Source organism: Hemitrygon akajei, chromosome 6, assembly GCF_048418815.1.
Source record: "Hemitrygon akajei chromosome 6, sHemAka1.3, whole genome shotgun sequence".
In the NCBI taxonomy this organism is placed as follows: Eukaryota; Metazoa; Chordata; class Chondrichthyes; order Myliobatiformes; family Dasyatidae; genus Hemitrygon; species Hemitrygon akajei.
The window spans coordinates 163621089-163646740 of NC_133129.1; the positions used below are offsets into that span (position 1 = coordinate 163621089).

Genomic DNA, 25652 nt, shown 5'->3' on the forward strand with positions numbered 1-25652 from the left:
CATAAGAAAGTTTGGGAACTCCTGACTTAGGGGACCTTTAAAATCATTTGTCCTGGTCTCCCAGAAGTTTGCCTATTGGACTAGGGAATTTGACAGTGCATTTAAAACAAAACATAAAGAGTTCAAAGTCAGCAAGCAGAAAACCTTGGTGCATTTTTCAGTAGCTTGATTTTGAAAACTATTGCTCTAGGATTCTGTAATGACTGCCATACAGCTGACCAAGATTGCCACAGAGCTTTTATTGAGAGGTAGTTTATCTTGCTTTGTATTAGAAAATAAAATAAAGGCTCCACAGTTCCCTGAATCTGCTCTGCCAGTCAATAAGATCACAGGTGATGGGAGCTTGACCTCAACTGCACTTGTGAAATTGTCTATTCCACAAAAGCTAGACTTTGACATCCTTCAAGTCTTGGGTTTAAATGTTTTTTTTTTTGCCTACACATCATTCAGAAGTGGAAAATTCCAAAGATTCTCAACTGAATCTGGAAAATTTACCTCTAAACTTCAAACCCAGAGAGTAGAAGCTCTCCACATGGGCTTTTCCTACCGCAATCTGCATCTCAATTTCCCAATAAATTTGCATTTTAAAAATTATTACATTTAGGTATTTAGAAAACAGCTATTTGAGCTCATGTTTAAAATCAGCTAAATTTCAAGAGCCTCCTTAAAATTAAGCTAATTTTCCACGTATGGAATTGGGTAGCAGAAACTTGCATGGCAGTTAATTTGATGGAGGGTGGGTAGTTGCTGATTTTCCATTCAGGACAAGCTAGTTGTTAATACTAGCACAGAAGCACAGTTGAATTGGATGGAATCTGTTTGAAATTTGTTAATATTTTACCATCGATTTCTCCCCTCTCCCTTTCTCTCTTCCATTCCCTATTCTGGCTTCCCTCTTGCTTCTTTTCTTCTGCATACTTGCCTATCACCTCCCTCAGGTGCCCTTTCTCCCATTTTCCACTCTCCTGTCCTATCACATTCCTCCTTCTTCAACCCTTTGCCTTTTCCATCTATTACCTCCCAGCTTCTTACTTCAACCCCTCTTCCCCACCTACCTCTCCTCACCTGTCACTTCTAGCTTGTACTCCTTCCCCTTCCCCCACCTTATTCTGGTTCCTTCCCCCTTTCATTCTAGTCCTGATGAAGGGGCTCGGCTGGAAATGCCAACTCTTTATTCCTCTCCATAGATGCTGCCTGATCTGCTGAATCCCTCCTGCATTTTATGTGTGTATTACCCTAAATACTGCACATTGATTCATCAGTTTTAAACATCTGGAAATTCCAGGTAATGGTGTGAAGTGGCTTATTCCTTGACCAGATTATTAACTGTTCTACATTTTGGAGGTGAAGCAAAAAGAAAGTTTGGGTCTAAAAATGCATCATGGCAGTACGTTTGTATACGGGTGTAACTTACCACTTTCAACTTCATTGGACTTCCTACATAGCCTTTAGATGCAGTGCATAACATAACATGGTTCAAAAGAGTTTAACAATAAATCATAACCACCCTTTTTGACCAAATATTAGGAAAAAATTCTGTAGTAGGTTAATAGGTATTCCAACATAACACATAATTACGTAGAGAACAGATGATATGGTTAACACAATCCATGTCCACTATAGAAATCTAGAGGGAATAATTATTAAAAATGATTTCATTTCACACTTCATCATCTCTCAAACAATTTCAAGAGGATTTTTACAGAACTCTGGAAGGAAATTGTTGCTTTGTGTCTTTCCAAAGGGATATCACCTGCAATATAAAACTTTGTTTCTTTATTACACTGTCTGTTTTACAGATGAACACTGTGTAAATCATGTCTAGAGGCTCTTCCCAGGGCAGAGTTCTGTTGGCAGTGATGGACCATGGCTCGCAAAGGCAAGACATGGAATCACGTTTGCTGTTATTGTGTATTTAATTTTTTTAATTTTGAAGGTCAACTTGTTGAAACTATTGAATCAGATATATTGCAGTGAAGAAAGCAATATACTTGAGATGTTTATGAACTTGGAGGAAGGATTACTTAATTATTAAGGCATGTACTGAGCACGAACAGTAAATTAAAGGAAAAGAAAAACATTAGCATTTAAATTTCATTTCCTCCTTAAAATTTTCCAGCACATAATGAAATACTTTAGAAAGCTGAGCTTATTGTAATAAGCATACGTACAATGAAATAGAACTGCACCATAGAATCAGATGGACTGCATTCACAGGAGTACAATGTGTAAATTAAACATAAACTATACACAACCTGTACAAGAACCTGAACAGAATTGGAACAGAAAGAAACAAGATCTACTGTAGTGCAGAGTGATCAAAGTGGTCTTGGTGTTGCTGTACTGAAGCAGTGACTACGTTATTCAGATTCGTTCAAGAAGCTTTTCTTGAAACTACTGATGTGGGAGTTCAAGCTTCTTTATCTCCTGCCCGATTATAGCCATGAGAAAATCCCATGGCCTGAATGGTAGGGATCTTAATGATAGATGTTGCCTTCTTAAAATGAAGTCATTGCTTTAAGGTATGCATTGCTGTTCTGTCCACAATTACTGTCAAAACCATATTTAAAGCTATATTTAAAATCATATTAAAACTGTACTTGCACAGTTTGTTCTTTTTTTTCCACATTGGTTGAACACCCAAGTTGGTTGGTCTTTCATTGATTCCATTATGGTTATTATTCTATAATGGATTTATTGAGTATGCCCACAAGAAAATGAATCTCAGCACTGTATATAGTGACATATATGTACTTTGATAATAAATTTACTTTGAACTTTGAAAACCAGTAGCACTCAGACATTTGTACAAAGTCCTACATATACTTTCAAGCACAGGACTAACTGAATGACAGATGGTGTCTCTCCTGTCACTGCATTTCTTTGCTGGATTCCATGGCAATGGAAAGAAGACTTGCTGGAACCCTGTCAGCAATACTGTTGGGAAATTTCCACTCTGAAACCGCAATGGGTGAGACCTGCATCCAAGACCTCAATGACTTCAATATTCTAGTTCTGCAAACTGAGATTCAAAGGAAAGTTTTGTTTTTAATTATTGACTCAAAACTTTCAATTATGTTTGCTGTGTTTCCATTAAGCTGCCTTTTTAAACTATGTTTTTTTTACCTAAAGTAAATAATAATTTTGAAATGTCTCTGAATGTTTCAAATGTTTAAATTTCCTCACAGGTACCAATGCTAACAAAGATTTGTCCCCATCTTTGCCAGCTGTGACGTCCAGTCAGGAGATTTAAGGGAGTACCCTCTGCTTTATGGCTGGCGTCTTGTTGTTATGTGGACCTCAGCTTCCTAGGCTCTCCACTTCCCCAGCCCAAAGTGGCAGTGAGTGAATTTATGAAGTACAGAAAGCAGAATGAATGATGAGTTAAGTAGAAAGAAGGCAAAGGAATAACTTTAAAGAGACAAGTTTAAATTTTACAGTGCAGAAACTCACTCAATGAAGTCAATGGAATTAATACTGGAGTTCAATACGCAAATTTCTGTCTTATACCACCAATAATCAAGGACAGCTTTCTGGCTTTAAATCTAAAATAATTAAAATATGAGGGAACATATCTGCACACTTGGAATATTTAATTGTCAGTGTCTTTGAAGCTGACGATTAACATCACATTTTTGAAATAGATAATAATTAGCTTATTATTACCATGCATTTTGGGAGGTGCATGGGAAAACTGAAAAACTGCAGAAGTAAGTGTTGTGTTTTAATGATCCTTATCTTCCTGACCAACAGACTGCAGTCAGTTACGACAGACAGCAGCACCTCTGCTGTGATTATTCCAAAAAAGCTGGTGCTCACAAGGATATGTTCTCAGCCCCCTCCTCTAGTCCCTGTACTCTCTGGACTGCAGGGCCAGACTCATCTACAAGTTTGCGGATGATATCACCATAGTGGGCTGTATCTCAAATAATGATGAGTTGGAGTACATGAGCGAGATAGAAAATCTAGTAACGTTGGTTTCATGACAACAACCTGTCCCTCAATGTCAGCAAAATAAAAGAGCTGGTCATTGAACTTCAGGAAGAGAGTGGTGCACATGATCCTGTGTACATCAGTGTTGAGGTTGAGAGTTTCAAGTTCCTAGCAGTGGATAGCTTATCCTGACCCAGCCATGGCCAAGAAAGCTCAATAGTGCCTGTATTTCCTCAGGAGACTAAAGAAATTTGCCTTATCCCTGTCAACCCTCAACAAATTTTATCAATGCACCATAGAAACCATAGGATCTAGAAACATCTTAGCTTGGTACGGGAACTGCTTTGCACAAGACTACTAATGGCAGAGAGTTATGGACATAGTCAGCACATCACTAAAACCAGTCTCCCCTTATAGTCGCGGTCTGTACTTCCCACTGGCTTAGTAAAGTAGCCAGCACAAAAGATCCTGCTGAAACCAGGCATTCTCTCTTCCCTCTTCCATTGGGCAGAAGCTAAAAAGCCTGAAAGCATGAATCAGCAAGGTCAAAGACAGCCTCTATGATTAAATTGTTCCCTAATACGATAAGATGGACTCCCGACCTCTCGATCTATCTCATTATGACCTCGTATATTTTAACCTGCACTTTCTCTGTAACAGAAATTGGTTTATTATTGTCACGTGTGCTGAGGCACGGTGAAACGCTTGTCCTGCACACTCTTCATACAGGTAAAGTCATCAAACAAAGCCCTGTGGCAGAACAGTGTGAAACAGTAAGAGTGCAGACCAAAGTCTAGCAGTTACAGAGAAAGTGCAGTGCAAACAGACAATAGGTGCAGAGACTTGAGAGGTAGATTGTGAGTCAAGAGGCCATCTTATCATGCAAGAGGTCCACTCACTGGTTTTATATTAGCTAGAGTTTGTATCTAGTGTGTTACTATTGAAACTTTCCATAAACGTTTCACAACCCTTGCAAAAAAAAATCCAAAACTCTTTGCAACCCAGTTGATTACTACAAGTGTATTTTTTTATTGACACCCTGGAATTCAGAAGAATGAGGGGTGACCTCATTGAAACCTATCAAATGGCAAAAGCCCTGATAGAACATGGAGAGGATGTTTCCTCTGATGGTAGAATCTAGGCCAGAGGACACAGCTTCAGAAAAGAGGGGCATCCTTTTAGAATGGAGATGAGGTGGACTTTCTTTAGCCAGAGAGTGGTGAATCTGTGGAATTGTTTGCCATGGGCAGCTGTGGAGGCCAAGTCTTTGTGTATATTTAAGGCAGAGTTTGATTGATTCTTGGTTGGTCAGGGCATGACGGGATACAGGGAGAAGACAGGAGATTGGGGCCGAGAGGAAAATTGGATGAGCCATGATGAAATGGCAGAGCAGACTCAATGGGCCAAATGGCCTAATTCTGCTCCTATATCTTTTAGTCGTATGACCAAAGTATGAATTCTAAAGAATGGAGTGCTCTTAGCCTTCTGGTTATTTTGTCAGAAAATTGTGACTCACTGAGCAAATCTGCTGATTCTCAGATCAACAGCTGTTTGCATTTAGAGCTTGTTGTTTCTTTCCATACGGGCCTGAATGTCATCTTCCAGCAGATGCCTGACTTGCAGGACTTCTCCCAGTGTGACTGACAAGCTTTGAGTAAGTTTGAAAGGCTGAGGGTTTGCCCCTGACTCCTCACCTATCACACTGTAACTAAAAGTAGAATTTAAAAACCTCTCAGAACTATTAAAAAACAAATATTTAATGAATTCCTGAGAAAATTAAAATATTTAGAAACACACACAAAAGCAATACATTTAACTGAACAAAATGCAATCAACTACACATTAAGGATACATCTGTGTCATGCCAGATCTCTAATGAAATTGATTTACATAGTTGCTAGCAATACTTGGGAATTCTTATTAAATTTGCAGCAGTCAGGCCTTTTCATGTCTTTTTGTTGATATAGCTACCCTAATTCAGTGAATGCTGGCTAAATGTACATAGAACTCTGTAAACGATGGGCAGAGTTCAAAATAATAATGCTGTCTTAAGCAAATTTCAAGACTGTGTGAACATGCCACTGGCTTTGTGTAGATGTTTTGCAATGATGCACAATTTAATATATATAGCTGGCATGAATAGAGACCCCTTTAATCTAGTCAAGGAGCATCTTGGTAATGTTCTTGAAGCTTCACGGTTTGACCACAATTCTCCAATGATAGAGAAAGTCAATTTTTATCATGTAGCAGTTTTCTCTGTCCAGTCTAGTGATCTTAATATGATCATTTATCCTTCAAAGCATTAGATGTTCTCTCCCTGAACTATCAAATGAAAAAGCAGTACTGAACAAATATAGAATTTTCAGAACACTGCCGTTGTTAAGATAGATGGGATTCTGTGGGCGTGATCGAGACATTGGGATGGTATGTTGCCTCCCTGGGGCCAGCATCAAGGATGTCTCTGATTGGGTCCATGGCATTCTCAAGGGTAAGGGTGAACAACCAGAAGCCTTGGTGCATATTGGCACCAGTGACGTAGGTGGACAAGGTGAGGAGGTCCTGAGGAGAGATTTTAGGGAGCTAGGTAGAAAATCAGGACCACCAAGGTAGTTATCTCTGGATTGCTGCCTGTGCCACGCACCAGTGAGAATAAGAATAGGATGATTGGGCAGGTGAATTCATGGCTGAGGAACTTGCACAGGGGGTAGAATTTCAGACCTGTGGAACATTGGAATCTCTTCTGTACACGCTGTACAGAAGGGACGGGTAACCCCTGAACCCGAAGGGGGTCCAATATCCTTGCAGGCAGGTGTTTGCTAGAGACCTTCTGGAGGCTTTAAACAAATTTTGCAGGGGGATGCGAACTGGAGTGATAGTGCTGAAAATGAGGGAGTTGGTTTACAAACAAAGGCATTGTGTAGTGAGACTCCTAGCAAGGAGAGGCTGATGATAGGGCAAAATTACAGCCAATAGGATGAGTTGCAATGTAAAAGGCAAGCAAAATCGAGAAGGGTGAATACAGGCCTGAAGGTGTTATAATTGAATGCGTGCAGTGTACAGAATAAGACATGAACTAGTAGCACGATTACAGATTTGCATATATGATGTTGTAGGCACAGTGAATCATGGCTTAAAGAAGATTATAGCTAGGAGCTTAATGTCCAAGGACAAGTTGTATCGAAAGGACAGGCAGGTAGGCAGAGGAACTGGTGTGGCTCTGTTAGCAAAAAATGAAATCAAATCATTAAGAAGAGGTGACATATGAGGGGTGATTGTTAAGTTCGAGGCCTAAGGTAGAAGGAGTCAACTTTGGAAAACCTAGCACATTTATTTTTCAAAATAGTCCCCTCCTACATTTACACACTTAGTCCAGCGGTCGTGGAACATACGGATCTTGGACCTCCAGAAAGTGTCCACAGATAGGTGATTGATAAGTTCGTGGCCTAAGGTAGAAGGAGATGAGTTATACAGCTCTCGTTACATGCACATGCAGTTCAACTCTTTGAGTGATTATGCAGAAAGTTTGAACCTATCAATCACCCCTGATGAGTTATTAACTTTAAACTTTCTGCATAATCACTCAAATAGTTGAACTGCATGTGCATGTAACGAGAGCTGTATAGCTCATCTCCTTCTAGCTTAGGCCACAAACTTATCAATCACCCCTCGTAGGGTTGGAAGATGTAGAATCATTGTGGATAGAGCTAAGGAACTGCAAAGGTAAAACAACCCTGATGGGGGTTGTACACCAGACCCCCAAACAGTAGTAAGGATGTGGTCTACAAGTTACAGTGCGAGGTAGAAAATGCACGCCAAAAGGGCAGTGTTACAATAATCGTGCAGGACTTCAATGTGCAGGAAGACTGAAAAATCAGATTGGTGCCGGACTCCAGGAGGGGGGTTTTCTAGACTGCCTATGGGATGGCCTCATAGAGCCGCTTGTGGTTGAGCCCTGTAGGGAATCAACTATTCTCGACTGGGTGTTGTGCAATGAATCAGAATTGATTAGAGAGCTGAAGATAAAACAACCCTTCGGCCTGAGATTTGAGAAGCAGAAGCTAAAGTCAGATCTATCAGCATTGTAGTGGAGTAAAGGGAATTACAGAGGCGTGAGAGAGGAGCTGGCCAAAGCATAAAATAGACACATCGTAGAGCACAAATTAGTGGGAAATTAGAGGATTGGGAAGTTTTTAAAAACCAACAGAATGCAACAAGAAAGTCATTAAGAAGGAAAAGATGGAATACAAAAGTAATCTAGAGAATAAAATGTTAAAGAGGATACTGGAAGTTTCTTCAGATATATAAAATGTAAACATTGCTGGAGAGGTAATGGGAACAAGGAAATGGAGAATGAACTGAATATGTACTTTGCATCAGTCTTCACTGTGGAAGACACTAGCAGTATGGTGGAAGTTCCAGAGTTTTGGGTCAGAGAGAAGTTTCTTGGGAAATTGAAAGGTCTGAAGGTAGGTAAGATGGTGGACACCCCAGGGTTCTGAAGGAGGTGTGGCTGAAGAGAACGTGGAGGAATTAGTATTGATCTTTTGAGAACTACTAGATTTTGGAATGGTTCCAAAAGACTGGATAATTGCAAATGTCACTCCACTGTTCATGAAGCGTGAGAGGCAGAATAAAGGAAATTATAGGCTAGTTAGCCTGACCTCAGTGGTTGGGAAGATTTTGGAATTGATGGTTAAAGATGTGGCTTCAGGGTACTTGGAGGCACATGATAAAATAGGCCATAGTCAGCATAGGTTCCTGAAGGGAAAATCTTGCTTGACAAATCTGTTGGAATTCTTTGAAGAAATAATAAGCAGGATAGACAAAGAATTAGTTGATGTTGTGTACTTGGATTTTCAGAAGGCCTCTGAACAGGTGCCAAACATGAGGCTGCTTAACAAGCTATATGCTCATGGCAGTACAGGAAAGATCGTAGCATGGATAAAGCAGGTGGCTGATTGGCAGGTGGCAAAGAGTGGGAATAATGGGAGCCTTTTCTGACTGGCTGCTGGTGACTAGTGGTGTTCCACAGGAGTCTGTATTGGGACCACATATTTATACTCTATTTGTCAATGACTTGAATGACAGCACTGATGGCTTTGTTGCAAAGTTTGAGGATGATACAATGAATAGTGGAGGGGCCGGTAGAGTTGAGGAAGCATGGAGCCTGAGAAAGACTTAGATAGATTAGTAGAATGGGCAAAGAAGTGGTAGATGGAATATTGTGTCGGGAAGTGTATGGTGATGCACCTTGGTTGAAGGAAAAAGGCGCAGACTATTTTCTAATTGGGGAGAAAATTAAAATATCAGTAGTGAAAAGGGACGTGAGCTTTACTGAAGGATTCTCAGAGGTTAACTTGCAGGTTGAGCCAGTAGTAAGGAAGGCAAATGCAATGTTGGCATTCATTTCTAGAGGACTAGAATATAAAAGTAAGGATGTAATGCTGAAGTTTTATAAGGCATTGCTCAGACAGCACTTGGAGCGTTGTATGCATTTTTGGGCCCTTACCTAAGAAAGGATGTGGTGGCATTGGAGAGGGTCCAGAAAATGTCATGAGAATGATCCCAAGAATGAGTAGGTTAATGTATCAGGAGCATTTGTTGGCTCTGACCCTGTACTCGCTGGACCAGAGTAGATCAGAATCAGCTTTAATATCACCAGCATTTGTTATGACATTTGTTGTTATGTGGCACCAATACATTGCATTACATAATAAACAACTGTAAATTACAGTTAAAAAAAAGTTAAATTATATAGTGCTAAAGTGGGGAAAAGTAGTGAGGTAGCATTCATGGGTTCAATGTCCATTCAGAAATCTGATGGCAGATGGGAAGAAGCTATTTCTGAATCGGTGATTGTGTGCCTTCAAGCTCCAGTACATCCTCCCTGATCGTAGCAATGAGAAGTGGCATGTCCTGCGTAATGGGGGTCCTTGATAATGGATGCTGCCTTTTTGAAGCATCACTCCTTGAAGGTGAAGGGAACAAGTCGGTATATTTTATTTGGATTTCACAAAACATTATTTTACAAGAAGTGATTTAATAGATATGATGGAAATGTGAAGAACTCAGGTAAAAGTAAACAGTTATTTTGCCAAGCAAAGATGATGAGGAAAACATTAGATGGAATAAAAGATGAGTAGAAAAATATACTGTTTAAATGAAGAGCAATTGTAGGACACTGCAGTACAAAGGGATTTTGGGGGGCCTTGTACATGAAAGACAAAGAGCTGTCACTCAAATGCAACTAGTAATTGGGGAGGCTATGGAATGTTGGCCCTTATTTTAAGGAGGCTGCAGTTCAAAAGTGGAGGAGTCATACTGTAACTTCATGGCACTGGTAAGACCATATTTAGAGTACTTTGAACAATGTGATTCTTAAGGAAAAATACTATTTCATTGGATGGAGTTCAGAGAAGCTTCAGTAGGGTGGTCCCTGGTTCGGAGGGGTTGTCCTATGAGGTAAGATTAAACAGTTGCGAGTTTAGGAGGAGAGTTAGCTATAAAACACTCTAATGGGAGCTTATCTTATCCTGTCTTTATAAAGCTTGTCATTATAAAGGAGGTTGAGATTTGGCAGTCTTCTCTCCAGTTTGTGGGAAGACATTTACCCTGAATCTCTTGAATTGCTAAACTTCTGCCCACACTTTGAACTTAATCCCATTGTCCACTTTCTGTTAGTTCAGCCAATTCTGTATCAAGATTATACACCTACCCCCAATGCAATCAACTCTTACTTTGTTCAGACCACATAATGGAACTATATCCTTATACCTCATACAGAAAAATAGCATCTCACAAGGAGGTTGGAGAAGTCAAAGTAATTGCACGAAAAACTTGCTGTCACGGGGCAGATATATATATTTTACAATACAGTAATTAATATTTATATCTATGTTATGCATGACACTGGTATCTTAACCAAGTTTCTATAATTTTATATTTCTGTTTTAATTGAAGCACTGACCTGGAGATTTTTGTTTGTGGGAAAAGCTGATTGAAATTAACTTCAAAGACTTCAAAGTAAATTTATTATCAAAGTACAAATAAGTCACCATTTACTGCCCTGAGATTTATTTTCTTGCAGGCATTCACAGTAAATACAAAGATACACAATAGAAGCAATGAAGAACTGCACACAAAGATGGATAAACAACTAATGTGTAAAAGACAACAAACCATGCAAATATTTAAAAAATAATAATTAATAAATAATATTGGGAACGTGAGTTGTCATTGAAAGAGAATCCATAGGTTTAGGATTTTGTTCTGCAAATATTCCTTTAAAAAGAAGTGCCACTCGCGGAATTTCTATCCTGATATTTATAATGGCATAGAAAGACATTTTCTCATAGTGGGTTCATGCAAACTCCCAGAAGAGCAACCGCATTCCCCCTGACCACAAGAAACTGCAGTGAGTTGTGGACACAGCTCATCATATCACAGAAACTGACCTCCCCCCATGGACTCTGTCTATCAAAGACCCCGCCCATCACAAACATTCCCTCTTCTCCCCTCTCCCATCGGGCAGAGTGAACAAAAGCCTAAAAGCACGTACCACCAGGCCCGAGAACAGTTTCTATCCCACTGCGATGACACTTGGAAGGACCTCTTGTATAGTAAAATAGACCCTGAGCTTCACAATCTACCTCGTTATGATCTTGCACTTCAATTTTACCTAAACTGCACTTTTTTGGTAGCTTTTAAATTTTATTCTACATTGTTAATGCTTTCCCTTATTCTAGCTGAATGCACTGTGTAATGCTGTGATCTGTATAAACAGTATGCACGTGAAGCTTTTCACTGTGTCTTGCTATATGTGGCAATAATAAATCAAAACTCTTCCTCTATTTTCCTTAAGAACTTATTTTCCCTCACGGATTCCATTGACTCTAAATGAGTCTGATTCTTTTTATTCATATACATTTGGTATTTTATGGTAAATAATTAACAGATCAGCTCATCTTTGGAACCTTTGGGAAGAAGTATTATTCAGAGAGAACATGTGACAGCTCCTGAGATCGGTACCAAACATGAGACTCTGGAGCTATACAACCGTAGCACTAACTCGTTCCATCATGCCACTCACCAAATTAACTTGTCTTACACAATATAATTTTGAAATATTTTCTGATAATTGAGCAGGATTTGCTGAACCGTGTCCAGACATTGGTATTTTCTGAGCAGCTTAGGTGAAACTGTATCCTGGTTATAAATATGAAAACTTTAAGTCCAGTTTTGGAGGAAAGGACGAATGCAGAGCCTTAGCTATTTGTCAGACAGCAGCAGCCTTTCATCACTTGCTCTCATCCATGAGCTCGCTTGGGGCAGTTTTTCATTCAAAGTACCAGTCAGCCAGCTGCTCTCAAGATACAGCAGCTGGTGTATTGTGTGAGCAGGGCAGGCATCTGTGTCTCCTTAACCAGTCAGATGGATGAATTGTTTTAAAACTGCATAACATGTGGTTTAAGAACTACCAGAATATGTTAAATTTCCATGTCAAATTAGGTACAGAAACTGAAAAAGAAAGGTATGGAAAGTTTACACTATGACATAGGGAGCTGAGCAAAATACTTGAAAATATTCACCTTGTGTCCAAAAGTTAGAATTCGAAGACTTTTCTGCTTGTTGAATTAAATTTTTATTGTCAAATGTGATTGACAATAATTAAGACATCCCACTGTTTAAAATACATTTCTGTAGACATGGATAATCCTTTATGTTGAGGTAGTACAACATCCATGTGCTATTCTGTTATAGGAAGTGTGCATTTGTTGATAAAATAAATGAATTGTGCATATTCTGGATATATATATATGTGTGTGTGTGTGTATGTGTGTGTGTGTGATATATGTATGTATAGTCTCCGGAAGTTACACTCTGATTTGCACTTTAATAATAGAGTGAACTTTATTACTATTATTACTGATGAGAAGATATATTAATACTGCAGTGGAAAATAATAGTTTGTTCAGTTAAAATGATTTTAGCTTAAAAGCTGACAGAAATTATAAACGGATACAGGAAATGCAGCAATATTTTATCTAGTAAAATCACATGAGCGAATAATAAATAAAAACTGATGGTTTTGAGTAGCAACATCTCTTATAAGACTTAGTAATGAAAATACAGTATTGTGCAAAATTCTTAGGCATGTATATATGGCTGGGGAGCCGGAGACTTTTGCACAGTACTATAGTGATTTTATGTACTGCACTGTACTTGTGCTACTGCAAAAGAAACAAATTTCATGGCATGTGTGAGTGATGATAAACCTGATTCTGATATGGGTGTCTATTATGGACTGGGATTGGGAATGGGGGACAGGGAGAGGGGAGTTATGTTTGCGAAAAGGGGAGGGGGCAAGGGAGGAAGCGGGAAGCACCAGAGAGACATTCTGTAATGATCAATAAACCAATTGTTTGGAATTGCCTGATATCTTAAGGCTGGGTGTGTCTGCACCACCCTCCCCCGCCCGGCCCCTAGCACTTCCTCTCTGTCACCTGCTCCCAGAACCCCCCCCCCCCCCCCCCCCACGGTGCTCCGCCCTTGCCTTCTGTTCCCAACATCCTTTGCTCCCACCAGGTTGACAAACTCGCTCTCCACTCCACATTGACAAATAAGTACTGTGCAAAAGTCTTAGACACCCTAGCTGTATATATGTGACCTAGACTGCAATGGATTCTGCTTGTGAGAAAATAAAGGAACAGGTAATACCACAATCTACCATGGGGTATTGAAAAACATTAGATAAATACAAGTTTATCCTGTAAATGACACATGTCATGTCCTAAATCTTAATCTGTTTTGGAAGAAATTGCATGTGCATCTCATCAGGTCACAAGTGATTGCAGTTGGTAATGTGTCTTGTTGCATTTAATACAATAAATACAACTCCTATAGATGTAATGCCCACTAATGACTAAAATCACTGGAGTGCCAGTGAGACTGACAAATCTTGAAAAGAAGTAAACATAGGTACTCTGTATCCAGGCAGGCTGTCTGTGATTCTTAAGAAGAGACAAACTGGAAACATTCATTATTTAAGCAAGACACACAAAATGTTGGAGGAACTCAGCAGGCCAGGCAGCATCTATGGAAAAAAGTACGGTCGACGTTTCAGCCCAAAACCCTTGGGCAGGACTGGAGAAAAAAGCTGAGGATTAGATTTGAAAGGTGGGGGGAAGGGAGAGAGAAACTTGGAGGGGGAGGGATGAAGCAAAGAGCTAGGAAGTTGGTTGGTGAAAGAGACAGAAGGCCATGGAAGAAAGAAGAATAAGGGGGGGAGGAGCACCAGAGGGAGGTGATGGGCGGGCAAGGAGATAACATGAGAGAGGGGCAAGGGGATGGGAAATGGTGAAGTGGGGTGGGGTGTGTGGAGGCATTACTGGAAGTTTGAGAAATTGATGTTCATGCCATCCAAATGGAATATAAGGTGTTGTTCCTCCAACCCAAGTGTGGCCTTATCCCGGCAGAGGAGGAGGCCATGGATGGACATATTGGAATGGGAATGGGAAGTGGAATTAAAATGGGCAGCCACTGGGAGATCCCACTTGTTCTGGCAGACGAAGTGTAGATGCTCGGCAAAGCGGTATCCCTCGCTACACCAGCTCTCACTGATATACAGGAGGCCACACAAGGAGCACATTCATTATTTACTTGCCTTTTCCCGTGGACTATTCTCACCCAACATTACATCTTTTTCTGCTGTAGCCCCAGATCCAAATCATGGTTCTAAAATCTCTATGGATTCCTACTACTCTGGTGTAGAAATTACTCACAACGTTCTTACACTACTGGGTGTGTAGCAGCAGCAATGTAATTATTTACTTTTGCTGTGACATATACCACAATCTCATATTTCCAGACTTTAATTCCTTTAACTATCAATCGCTTACACTGCTTTAATTCTTCATCATTCTTCAGATTTCCTTTTTTTCTGCTAAATCCATTTATTAATTTATCCTGCAGGCAAGCTCTCTGTCGTATATAAGACTACCAAACATACAGCAGTGAATGATCTGATGTGCTGTATCAAAGTGCAAAGTAAATTTATTTCAGATTCAGATTCAGTTTATTGTCATTTAGAAACCACAAATGCAATGCAGTTAAAAAATGAGACAACATTCCTCCAAAATGATATCACAAAAGCATATGACAAAACAGACTACACCAGAAAATCCACATAACGTTTGGCAATCCCCAGTCCAGAGTCCGGAGAGGCTGCTGCGTATTAATATCGTGCTACCGTCTCAGCGCGTTCTCCGGAAAGGAGCTCCAAATCCACCAGACAAAACAAGACCAAAAACTAAAGCTACAAGACCTGCACAAAACCACATAGTTACAACATATAGTTACAACAGTGCAAACGATAGCATAATTGATTAAAAACAGACCATGGGCACAGTAAAAATAGTCCAAAGATGTTAAAGGACTATAAGTTCAAAAGAAATCACCATACAGTTTCCACAAGTCCCCAGGGTCCCGACAAACTTTCCATCCCACGCCGGCGGCAGAAGGGAATACCCCCACTGTGGACTTCCACGGTGCCGCCTGACTCAGCCTCGCAGACGCAGCACACAATGAAAGCTCCGTCGAACCCAGCCTCGCAGACGCAGCACATACCGAAAGTATGTTACCATACACTACCCTGACATTCATTTTCTTGCAGGCATTTACAGAAAAAAAGAAATATGATAGAATTTTATGAAAAACTATGCATAAACAGACAAAGAATGGCAAACACCATTGTGTGATAGGAGACAAACTCTGCAAATAAAAATAATACTGAGAACTTGAGTTTGTAAAGAGTCCTCAAAAGTGAGTCCGAGTTTGTAGAATCAATTCAGAGTCGTGGTGAAGGAAGTTGTCCATGCTGGATTAGGAGACTGGTGGTTGTAGGGTAATACCTGTTCTCAAACCTGGTAGTGTGGGACCTAAGGCTTGTGTACCTTCTGCCCAATGGTATAGACGACGGCATGGTCTAGATGGTGGGGTCCTTGATGATGGATGCTGCTGTCTTGTGCCTGTGTTCCATGTAAGTGTACTCAATGGTGGGGAGGGCTTTTTCTGCGATGGACTGGACTGTATCCACCATTTTCTGTAGCCCTTTCTGTTCCTGGGCATTGGTCTTTCATACTAGGTCATGAATGGATAATTAGGAGACTCTCCACTGTGTATTTATGGAAGCTTGTCAAAGGCTTTGGTGATTTGCAAAGTCAACAGAACCTTCAAAAAAAGTAGAGGCACTTACTGCCATCTTTGTAATGACACTTACATGCTGATTCAGGACAAATTATCTGACATATATTTACCCCAAGGAATTTAAAAGTAGTTGTTGAATTCACAAGGTTTGGCTTCCATTTTGAAGTTATACTGACCAACCTATGCAAATTAGTCTGCATCAAATATAACATTGAGAACCTTTTCTGCAATCCACTTAAGCTTATTTACCTAAAAGATCTACCAGTCGAGCATGGAGATGAGCCCGAACAGCTGCTTAAATCATTGACTCTTCCCTAAAACTTCATTTGGATCTTCAGCAGAACAGACTGGGAGTTGCCGTTTGATGCCTCTGTTGATTATAGGGGAGTTGGCAGCAATAGGCCTTAATGCGTCTATGGTGTGCCCAGAAACAGAGGAGACAAAGCATCAGAGTTTGACATTTTGGAAGAAGTTGAATTGATTGGAATGAAATTTACGAAGATGGGGTTGGACAAAAGGATTGGAACCACTGATGATACAGAAGTAAGGTGGGAGAGGATTGGTATTGAAACCAGTGATGTGGCCTCGACTGGAAAAATGAGCTTGGAGGAGGGAGAGGAGAGAAGATTGGGAGGATGACTAGGAGGAACAGTGGGAGGGAAATGGGGATCATCGTGAGCAAAATGATGTGGATGGAATTAAAGGAGGAATGTAGAAATTGTGATGAGGATTAGGAGACTTAAAAATGGTCCAAACACTTCCATGCCAATGCTGAGATGTTGGACTGTTTCCATTGTAAACGGGGGTGAAAGAAGCTGTAATGCCATTGTAAGTGCAGAACCTGACACAATATTAGTATTAACACAGACAAAATGCTGGAGGAACTCCGTAGGTCACACTGCATCTATGCAGAGGAATAGCAGTTGATTAGGTTAAGACCCTTCATCAGGACTCATTAGTATTGTTTTCACCATGTTAATTTTATTTATTCATACCATTATGACTGTGACTCTCTAGTTATTTAAACAATTTGTTCAGTACAATTCATTTTAAACATTGAACCTCATGTCATAAATAGATGAAAAGCATTAATCATTTTTATTTCTAAAGGAGTGCCAATGTTCCTCTTAGTTGTCTGGATTATAACCTGCTCTTTATAAACAATATCCTTTCTTGAAAGCTTTAAATATTAACAACATTATTTTACATGAAAAAATGAAGCTTTTCAATGGGTTAAATTTTTTGTTAGTTTTCCTCCTCTTCCACCCATGTAATTCCTTTGGTTAAATAAAATTGTGTGAATGATGAATAATATGTTCCAGGCTCTACATCGAAAATGTCACGGACCACCAGTGGTCTGTTGACCTCATAATTTTATGCAAGAGAAGAATTTGAGAATTGTGATTACTGCTGCACTTTAGTTAAAATGTTAATTGATTGGATGACAACAAAAAAATCCTTGTACAAGGAAGTGAAAAGGATTTGCCACAAGAATGCATCCTTTCCAGATTAGGACATAAAAATAGGGCCTTTTGCACTCTTAACAACAATGCCTACATATGCAATACAGCAGGTATGCTAAGGGTGATGATAATTGGGGGGAAAAATCTAATATTCTTTACCGTAGTACTAAAGTTCAGGAAACATGCTGATACTTTGATATAATTTAGAATTATGTATTGTCTTGATAACTGCAGAAAGGATAAAACAGTCTCGTTATTTGAAGCCATGAATCACCATAGATCGTACAAGAGGTAATCTCCCTCTGAATTCCTGATATAGATACAGTTTTGTTGTGGAGAATGAAATGAACAGGATTTTCACAACAGTTGGGATATCCCAAAGCACTTCTGAGCCTTCAAGTATTTTTGAATTGTGGTTTCCGCTCTAAATAGCATTCAATTTGCTCACAGCTACAATGGGAGAAATGACCCAGTTATCTTGTCCTAACATGGTAGTTGAATCATAATTGTTTCCTTGGACATTGGATAAATGTACTGTATCTGGACTCCTTTGATGTTATCATGGAATCTTTAATGCTCACTTAAGTTGACTGTTTAATCATGAATTTTGGTTTTTCTGACTTCACAATTGCTCCTCAGTAATAGGGCCCTGTCAACTCAGATTATGCTCTCAGTTTTGGAATGGGGCTAAACCTGTGGCCTTCCGTCTCAGAAGTGAATTGTACTATTGAGCAGTGGCAAATGCTCTTTCCAACAACACTTAAAAGGTCATGATTTGTAAGTGGAGTCTCCCAAAAGAGATTGAATGAAAGTGTTTCAGTTTTAAAGATTTGCTGATGCTGTGGAAGAACTATAATTCCTCTTGTATATTTAGTCTATGCCATTCTTTGCATATAGTTAACATTCTTAGAACAGTACATAATTATTGCACAATTAGAAACTGAACAACACTGTTTTGCATTAAATTGAAAATTTTGTTTGATATTGTTGGTAATTGTTTATATTTGATCATTAGTATCCTATGCTGTCTTTGTTGTTCCCTTCTTTTCACCATTAAAGGTACTTCAACTTATGGAAAAACATTAGAAACAGAAGGAGTAGGTAAAATAGCCCATGGTCAATAAACTTAATGACTGAGCATCTACAGCTCTCTGACATAGAGACTTGCAAAGACACAGTCCTCTGCATAAAGAAATTTCTCTTTATCTCAATGCTAAATGGCCATTCCCTTATCCTGAGACTTTACAGTCAGAGGACAAAGCCTTTGGTCCTCCACATATCAATCCGTCACCTCATTCTTCTAAATATCAGTGAGTATACCCCAGTTTGCCAAATTGCTTCCCTTTGTGCCCTTAGTATGTGAGAACAAATGCCTCTATTACGTTTTCAGATAACATAAAAAGAGTAAATATTTGAGATCCCAGCACAAATCCGTAAAGGATTCCTAGTCACTTGCTCCTTTTAGAGTACGTTAACCCTACTATCTGTTTACTACTGCTCCATCAAATTATCAGTTTGTCTTCAGTTCAATGAATCTTCATGTTGGCTGTTGGTGTTTAATGTGAAATTTTAGTGGATGCCTCTGAATATCCACAGATGTTCCACAATTACTTAAGTTACCTACTCAAAAAATAAGTCGATTAATTCAGTGTGACCTAATCTTTACCAGTGTGCCTCCAATCAAATGAAATTTCTCTGGCTCTCAATTTCTCGGGTTGTGGATAAGTATAGAATATAAAAAGCTGATGACTGATGCATTGAGAGGAGTTATGAGAAAGCTACATAAAACTTTGGTTAGATGACATCAGGAATATTGTGAGCACTACTCATAAGGAAGATAACATCAGTTTTGGAGATTACTCTAATGATTTCCCAAATTAAAGTATAAATTATAAGGAGAAGTCACACAAACCAAGACAGGTGTGAAATCCATCAATTATGAATGCCTCTGACATTGGAAGACAATCAAAATCTATTTAATTTTTTTAATTAAACATTTTGAAAGAAAAATAATACATACTGAAGACATAAGACTTTAAAAACAAGCATTTTGTTAAACAATTAATTGTCTCTCATCGCCTTTGCGATGAATATATTTGCTGATCATTAGCCATATCTAATTTGGTGCAGGTTGAACAGGCAAACTCTCCCAACATAGGTGCAGGGAATAACTTAGTTCATATCCCACCTTTACACTTCAGTTACTAGGAAATGGTAGACAGTTTCCAAATATGCCCCATTTGAGGGAGACTAATAGGTTGGAGAAAAGCAAAGAAGTACATCTGCCACCTGAAGACTCCAGGGCGAAGGGCATTGACTAGGGTCAGGTCATCTACGAGGGATGTTAGGAAAAAAATCTATATGAAAAGAGTGATGGAAGTTTGAAACTCTCATTCAGGAATGGTAATTATAAATCTAAGACAAATCAATTTTTGTTATCCAAGTATACGTTGAAGGGGGAAAAGTTTAAAGGGAACATTGGGGGGGAGCTTCTTCACACAGAGAGTGGTGGGAGTGTGGAATGAGCTGCCAAATGAAGTGGAAAATGCAGGCTCACTTTTAACATTTAAGAAAAATTTGGATGGGTACATGGATGAGAGGGGTATGGAGGGATATGGTCCGGGTACAGGTTAGTGGGACTAGGCAGAAAAATGGTTCGGCACAGCCAAGAAGGGCTGAACGGCCCGTTTCTGAGCTGTAATGTTCTGTGGTTCTATGGTTCAGATTAAGAAAAGAAGTCAGGTAAAGAGAGGTAGCACGAAAAGCTAAGATCTCATTGAAGAGTGAACAGACTTAAAGGACTTCACAATACACTCCTGATCCTTTCATTCAATGGTTTACACAATGCTGATATGTTTCTACCCTTAATCAAGTAGAATATTAAAAACAAGAAATTAGATTTCTTTTGGTTATATTAAGTAACCATGTTTTGGACTACGTATTACTGTTTGTCCTTCTTCATATACCCTTGTTTGTTTTTTGAAGGGATTTCTGGCAAGTGGAGGATAAGGCTAATGCTAACAACGTAGCGTATACATCTGGAGAATTGAGTCTGCACACTGATTATCCAGCACTGCACCATCCTCCTGGGGTAAGACTGCTTGGAATATTGGCCAAACTCCTTTAATCTGCTTTTGACAAAAAAAAAAGGTGCAGCAGTGAAAATTACATAGTGGTTTGAATCCATGCCTGCTCTTTAATTGAGTGAAAATGCGTGTCAAGTATTACAAACACAAGAAATTCTGCAGATGCTGGAAATCCATAGTGACGCGCAAAAAATTCCGGAGGGACTCAGCAGGCCAGGTGGCATCTATGGAGAGGAATAAATATTGTTTAGTTCCTCCAGCACTTTGTGTGGTGTTTACCTGTCTGACATTGCTTCTGCAGCACAACAATATGCAACTGTTTTGCAGAGAGCACAGATCTTTGTCTCAAGGAGCATTATTTTAAAGAAAAGAAGTAATTGAAAGGCATATGATTTGGTCCTAATAGCAAAGTATTGTGAGTGTAGCTTTATCGGCTTTAAAATTTGTAGGGAAAAGATAATTTTTTTTGCAGGTATACAGAGACACTGGTATATTTGTGTACTTTTGGTTACAAGCAACAGAAGGCTTTATATTAAAACAGGTATAAAAATAGTAAATGCTGGAAATAATTACCAGGCCAGGCAGCATATGTGAAAAGAGGAACAGAGTGAGCATTTCAGTTAACTTCACCTTTATTTCACATTTGCAGCGTTTCTATTTTTATTCTCAATAATGATCATAATATTTAGTGAAAGTAATGAAACCTTGTCATTTTATCAAAAGAGCATTTTATTCGAGTATATCCTTTCTGAAACATCAAACAGAAATGCTCAGGAAATTGTTGATCTCCAGGAAATCAGAAGGATTACAGATGGAAACCTGAAGAAATATTGAAACTGAGTCCATAGGTTGTAGGACCTTTCAGTGACTGGGGCAGGTGAAGTTGATTGAAGTTATCCCCTTTACTTCACGAGCCTGTTGTGTGAGGGGTAACAACTGTTCCTGAACCTGGTGGTGTGAGTCCTGAGGCTCCTGTATCTTCTTCCTGTTGGTAGCAGTGAGAAAAGAGTATGACCTGGGTGATGGGGGTCACTGATGATGAATGCTACTTTCCTGTGACAAGGCTCAATGGTGCTTAATGGTGGGGAGGGCTTTACTTGTGATGGACTTGGCCATATCCACTACTTTTTGTAGGATTTTTCATTCAAGGTCATTGGTGTTATTATACCAGGCTCTAATGCAGCCAGTCAAGATACTCTCCACAACACATCTATAAAAGTTTGGTAAAGTTTCAGATGACATGCTAAATCTTCACCAACTCCTAAGGAAGTAGAGGCACTGCCATGTCTTCTTTATAATTGCATTTACATGCTGGACCCATAAGCAAATAATCTGTGCTTTTCTAAATATAGATTGATACTGTCCTCCTTGAATGTTTCCAATTGCTTTGAAATTCATTTATTTTACAGTCAACTTTTGCAAGTCGCTTTTCAGGATAATCTAATGGGCTTTATCGCAGTTTGAAATCTTTATTCCTGTTCTATCTTTGTTCTTTTCCAAAACTACACTAATCTGGTTGATTTCTGATCATTTCCCGAGAATACTCCCTCGCTGATATTCCTTCCATCTGCCCAACTTCAGTCTCTAAAACTTAATCCAGAACCCTGTTGCCAGTCCTAACCTATTCTGCATCTCTTCTTGTTCAGCTTGTTACATACTGATAAAGTTCTCCTGCATACAATTCATAAATTCAATACAGTTAATATTGGAGTAATTGAAATTTCCTACTATTAAAGCCACAATGTATTTTCACTTTTCATAAGCTTCTGTACAAATTTGCTTTCTATTTCCCTGTAGCAGCTCTCCTAACTAAGCAACTGCTTATCGTTCTTTTGGTGAATCCGCAGTCAGTGGTTCTTATAGCATATTGTTTCCTCTCATTGAGATAGTAGCAGGGAAAACAATAACATTCAGAATGGAATGCAGTGGATTCCAGTTAATTGGGGCACATCGGGACAAGTACATTTTGGCCCAATTAAAAAGGTATAAAAAAAGACAAGCTACCGTTTAAATAAGTAACAAATTATGTATTTATATGAAATACAGCTCAAATTTGAACACTCTCTATACTACTACAATGCTATAAAACTGCGTATTAGTTCTGAATAGCTATCAACAGAGGCATTCAGTGTACACTGCTGCCTGCTTTTGATTGACTGTAAATGAACAAGATCAACACAGAAACCTAGTGTAGATAATGGACTACCTTCAAGCAATACTATCGATAATTGCATCTTCGTTGTACCATTCAGGATTATTGTTGATACATTCAGATTCTGCATAGCTTCTCACTGGTTGAGGTAGTGGAGTTGTTACATTTTCACTCCCAGCCATACCAGTATCTCCAAACCTGAATGCTTGAAACTGCAGTGAACAAGATAGTCCTGAATTATCTCACTACTTATTTCTCACCAACTACCAGTGATAAAAATCACTGTTTTTTGAACATGCATTTGCTTGTGCCAACCAAAGGAGTTGAATGACTTCAGACCTGTTGCCTTGACGTCACACGTGATGAAGACCATGGAGCGGCTGATAATACAGAATCTGAGGCCACAAACCAGGCACGCCCAGGATCCTCTTCAGTTTGCATATAAGGAGAAGGTGGGAGTGGAGGATGCTATCACGTATTTGCTGCACAAATCACTCTCTCACCTAGAGGGGGTCAGTTGTGCTGTGAGGATTACATTCCTTGACTTCTCTAGTGCCTTTAACACCATCCAGCCCAAGATCTTAAGGCACAAACTAACGGAGATGGGAGTAGACTCTCACATGGTGGATTGGATAGTGGACTACTTGATAGATAGACCTCAGTATGTGCGGTTGGGAGACTGTAGGTCTGACACGGTGGTCAGCAGCACAGGGGCGCCGCAGGGAATCGTACTCTCTCCGGTCCTGTTCACCCTGTACACATCAGACTTCCAATATAACTCAGAGTCCTGCCATGTGCAGAAGTTTGCTGATGACACGGCCATAGTGGGGTGTGTCAGGAATGGACAGGAGGAGGAGTATAGGAAACTGATACAGGACTTTGTGATATGGTGCAACTCAAACTACCTGCGTCTCAATATCACCACTCAAACTACCTGCGTCTCAATATCACCAAGACCAAGGAGATGGTGGTGGACTTTAGGAGATCTAGGCCCCATATGGAGCCAATGATCATTAATGGAGAATGTGTGGAGCAGGTTAAGACCTACAAGTATCTGGGAGTACAGTTAGACGAGAAGCTTGACTGGACTGCCAACACAGATGCCTTGTGCAGGAAGGCACAGAGTCGAATGTACTTCCTAAGAAGGTTGGCGTCATTCAATGTCTGCAGTGAGATGCTGAAGATGTTCTATAGGTCAGTTGTGGAGAGCGCCCTCTTCTTTGTGGTGGCGTGTTGGGGAGGAAGCATTAAGAAGAGGGACGCCTCACGTCTTAATAAGCTGGTAAGGAAGGCGGGCTCTGTCGTGGGCAAAGTACTGGAGAGTTTAACATCGGTAGCTGAGCGAAGGGCGCTGAGTAGGCTACGGTCAATTATGGATAACTCTGAACATCCTCTACATAGCACCATCCAGAGACAGAGAAGCAGTTTCAGTGACAGGTTACTATCGATGCAATGCTCCTCAGACAGGATGAAGAGGTCAATACTCCCCAATGCCAATAGGCTTTACAATTCTACCTCCAGGACTTAAGAACTTTTTAAAAGCTATTAATGCTTTTTGAGACGGTGATTTAGATGCATATCATATTTTTTTTTTACTGAGTTAAGTATTGTATGTAATTAGTTTTGCTACAGCAAGTGTATGGGACATTGGAAAAAAAGTTGAATTTCCCCATGGGGATGAATAAAGTATCTATCTATCTATCTATCTATCTATCTATCTATCTTTTAAAAATTGCACACTCTAAGCACAGTTTAGTGTCTAACGTCCATACAAGTGCATGCATCTGACACTAATTAGGAACTGTTCAACAACAGTGTCTTTCTGTAATTAAATGGCATAGTGTCCTAAATAAATGAAGGGAACCTTGGCTATTTTCTCTATTTGTTTTTGTCCTTTAAGAGCATTCCAAATAAATGGCTGCTCCGATTCACTGATGGACCAATTAACCAGAATCGATTATAGTATAGAGGACAGAGAGGAGGTCTGGCCCCTGCACATGTAGCATGCAGGCTCACCGGTGTGTGGACATGCCCTGTTGCTCATCCCCAGCTATGGGTAAAATAGCCCCACTGCTTTATGGGCAGCCTTGGGAGAACCAAAAGCTACGGAAGTAAACCCAGTTAGCAAATCCAGAGTGGGGCCCCTAACGTGGCTGGACATCATTTAACATCCTTCCGGCCTCTCCTGTAGCCAAGCTGGTGCCAAATATATTGCTTCATAAGCTTTCCTTTGGACTACACTGGTGAAACAACGAAGAGGATCTTGACAACTGGGCATCTCAGGATCTCCAAACCTTCCGCCAAGGCTGGTGATAATGATCATCGTCACCCTTTGTCCTTCGAGACAGGCAGATGACAACTACCGACAACTATATTACAGTTATAGAGGGAGTATAGTGCAGACAAACAATAAGGTACAAGTCTATGATGAGGTAGGTTGTAAGGTCAAAAGTCCCTCATATGGTACTGTTCAATAGTATTATAACAGTGAGATAGAAGCTGGCCTTGAACCTGGTGGTATGTGCTTTCAGACTTTTGAATCTTCTGTCAAATGGGAGACAGGGCAAAGAGAACGTGTGTACGGTGGATGGGATCGTTGATTATGTTGGCTGCTTTACTGAAGCAGTGAGAGGTGTAGACAGAGTCCATGGAGGGAGGGCAGGTTTCAATGATGTGCTGAGCTGCGTCCATAACTTTCTGCAGATTCTTGTGGTTTGAGACCATTTAGTTGCCTTACTGAGTTGTGATGCATCCGATCACAAACGAGAGAAAATCTGCAGACGCTGGAAGTCTAAGCAGTGCACACAGAACGCT

At 39.8% G+C, this 25652-nt stretch overlaps 1 protein-coding gene across 5 annotated transcripts in view; it reads left to right on the plus strand.

Moving 5' to 3' along the window:
- bbox1 (butyrobetaine (gamma), 2-oxoglutarate dioxygenase (gamma-butyrobetaine hydroxylase) 1) overlaps positions 1-25652 on the plus strand; it is a 155444-nt gene that overhangs the window by 82250 nt on the left and 47542 nt on the right. For all 5 annotated transcript variants that reach the window (XM_073049695.1, XM_073049699.1, XM_073049698.1 and 2 more), the window contains one exon: positions 20586-20691. In XM_073049695.1, the coding sequence (XP_072905796.1) occupies positions 20586-20691 (106 nt within the window). The remainder of the gene's footprint in view (positions 1-20585; positions 20692-25652) is intronic.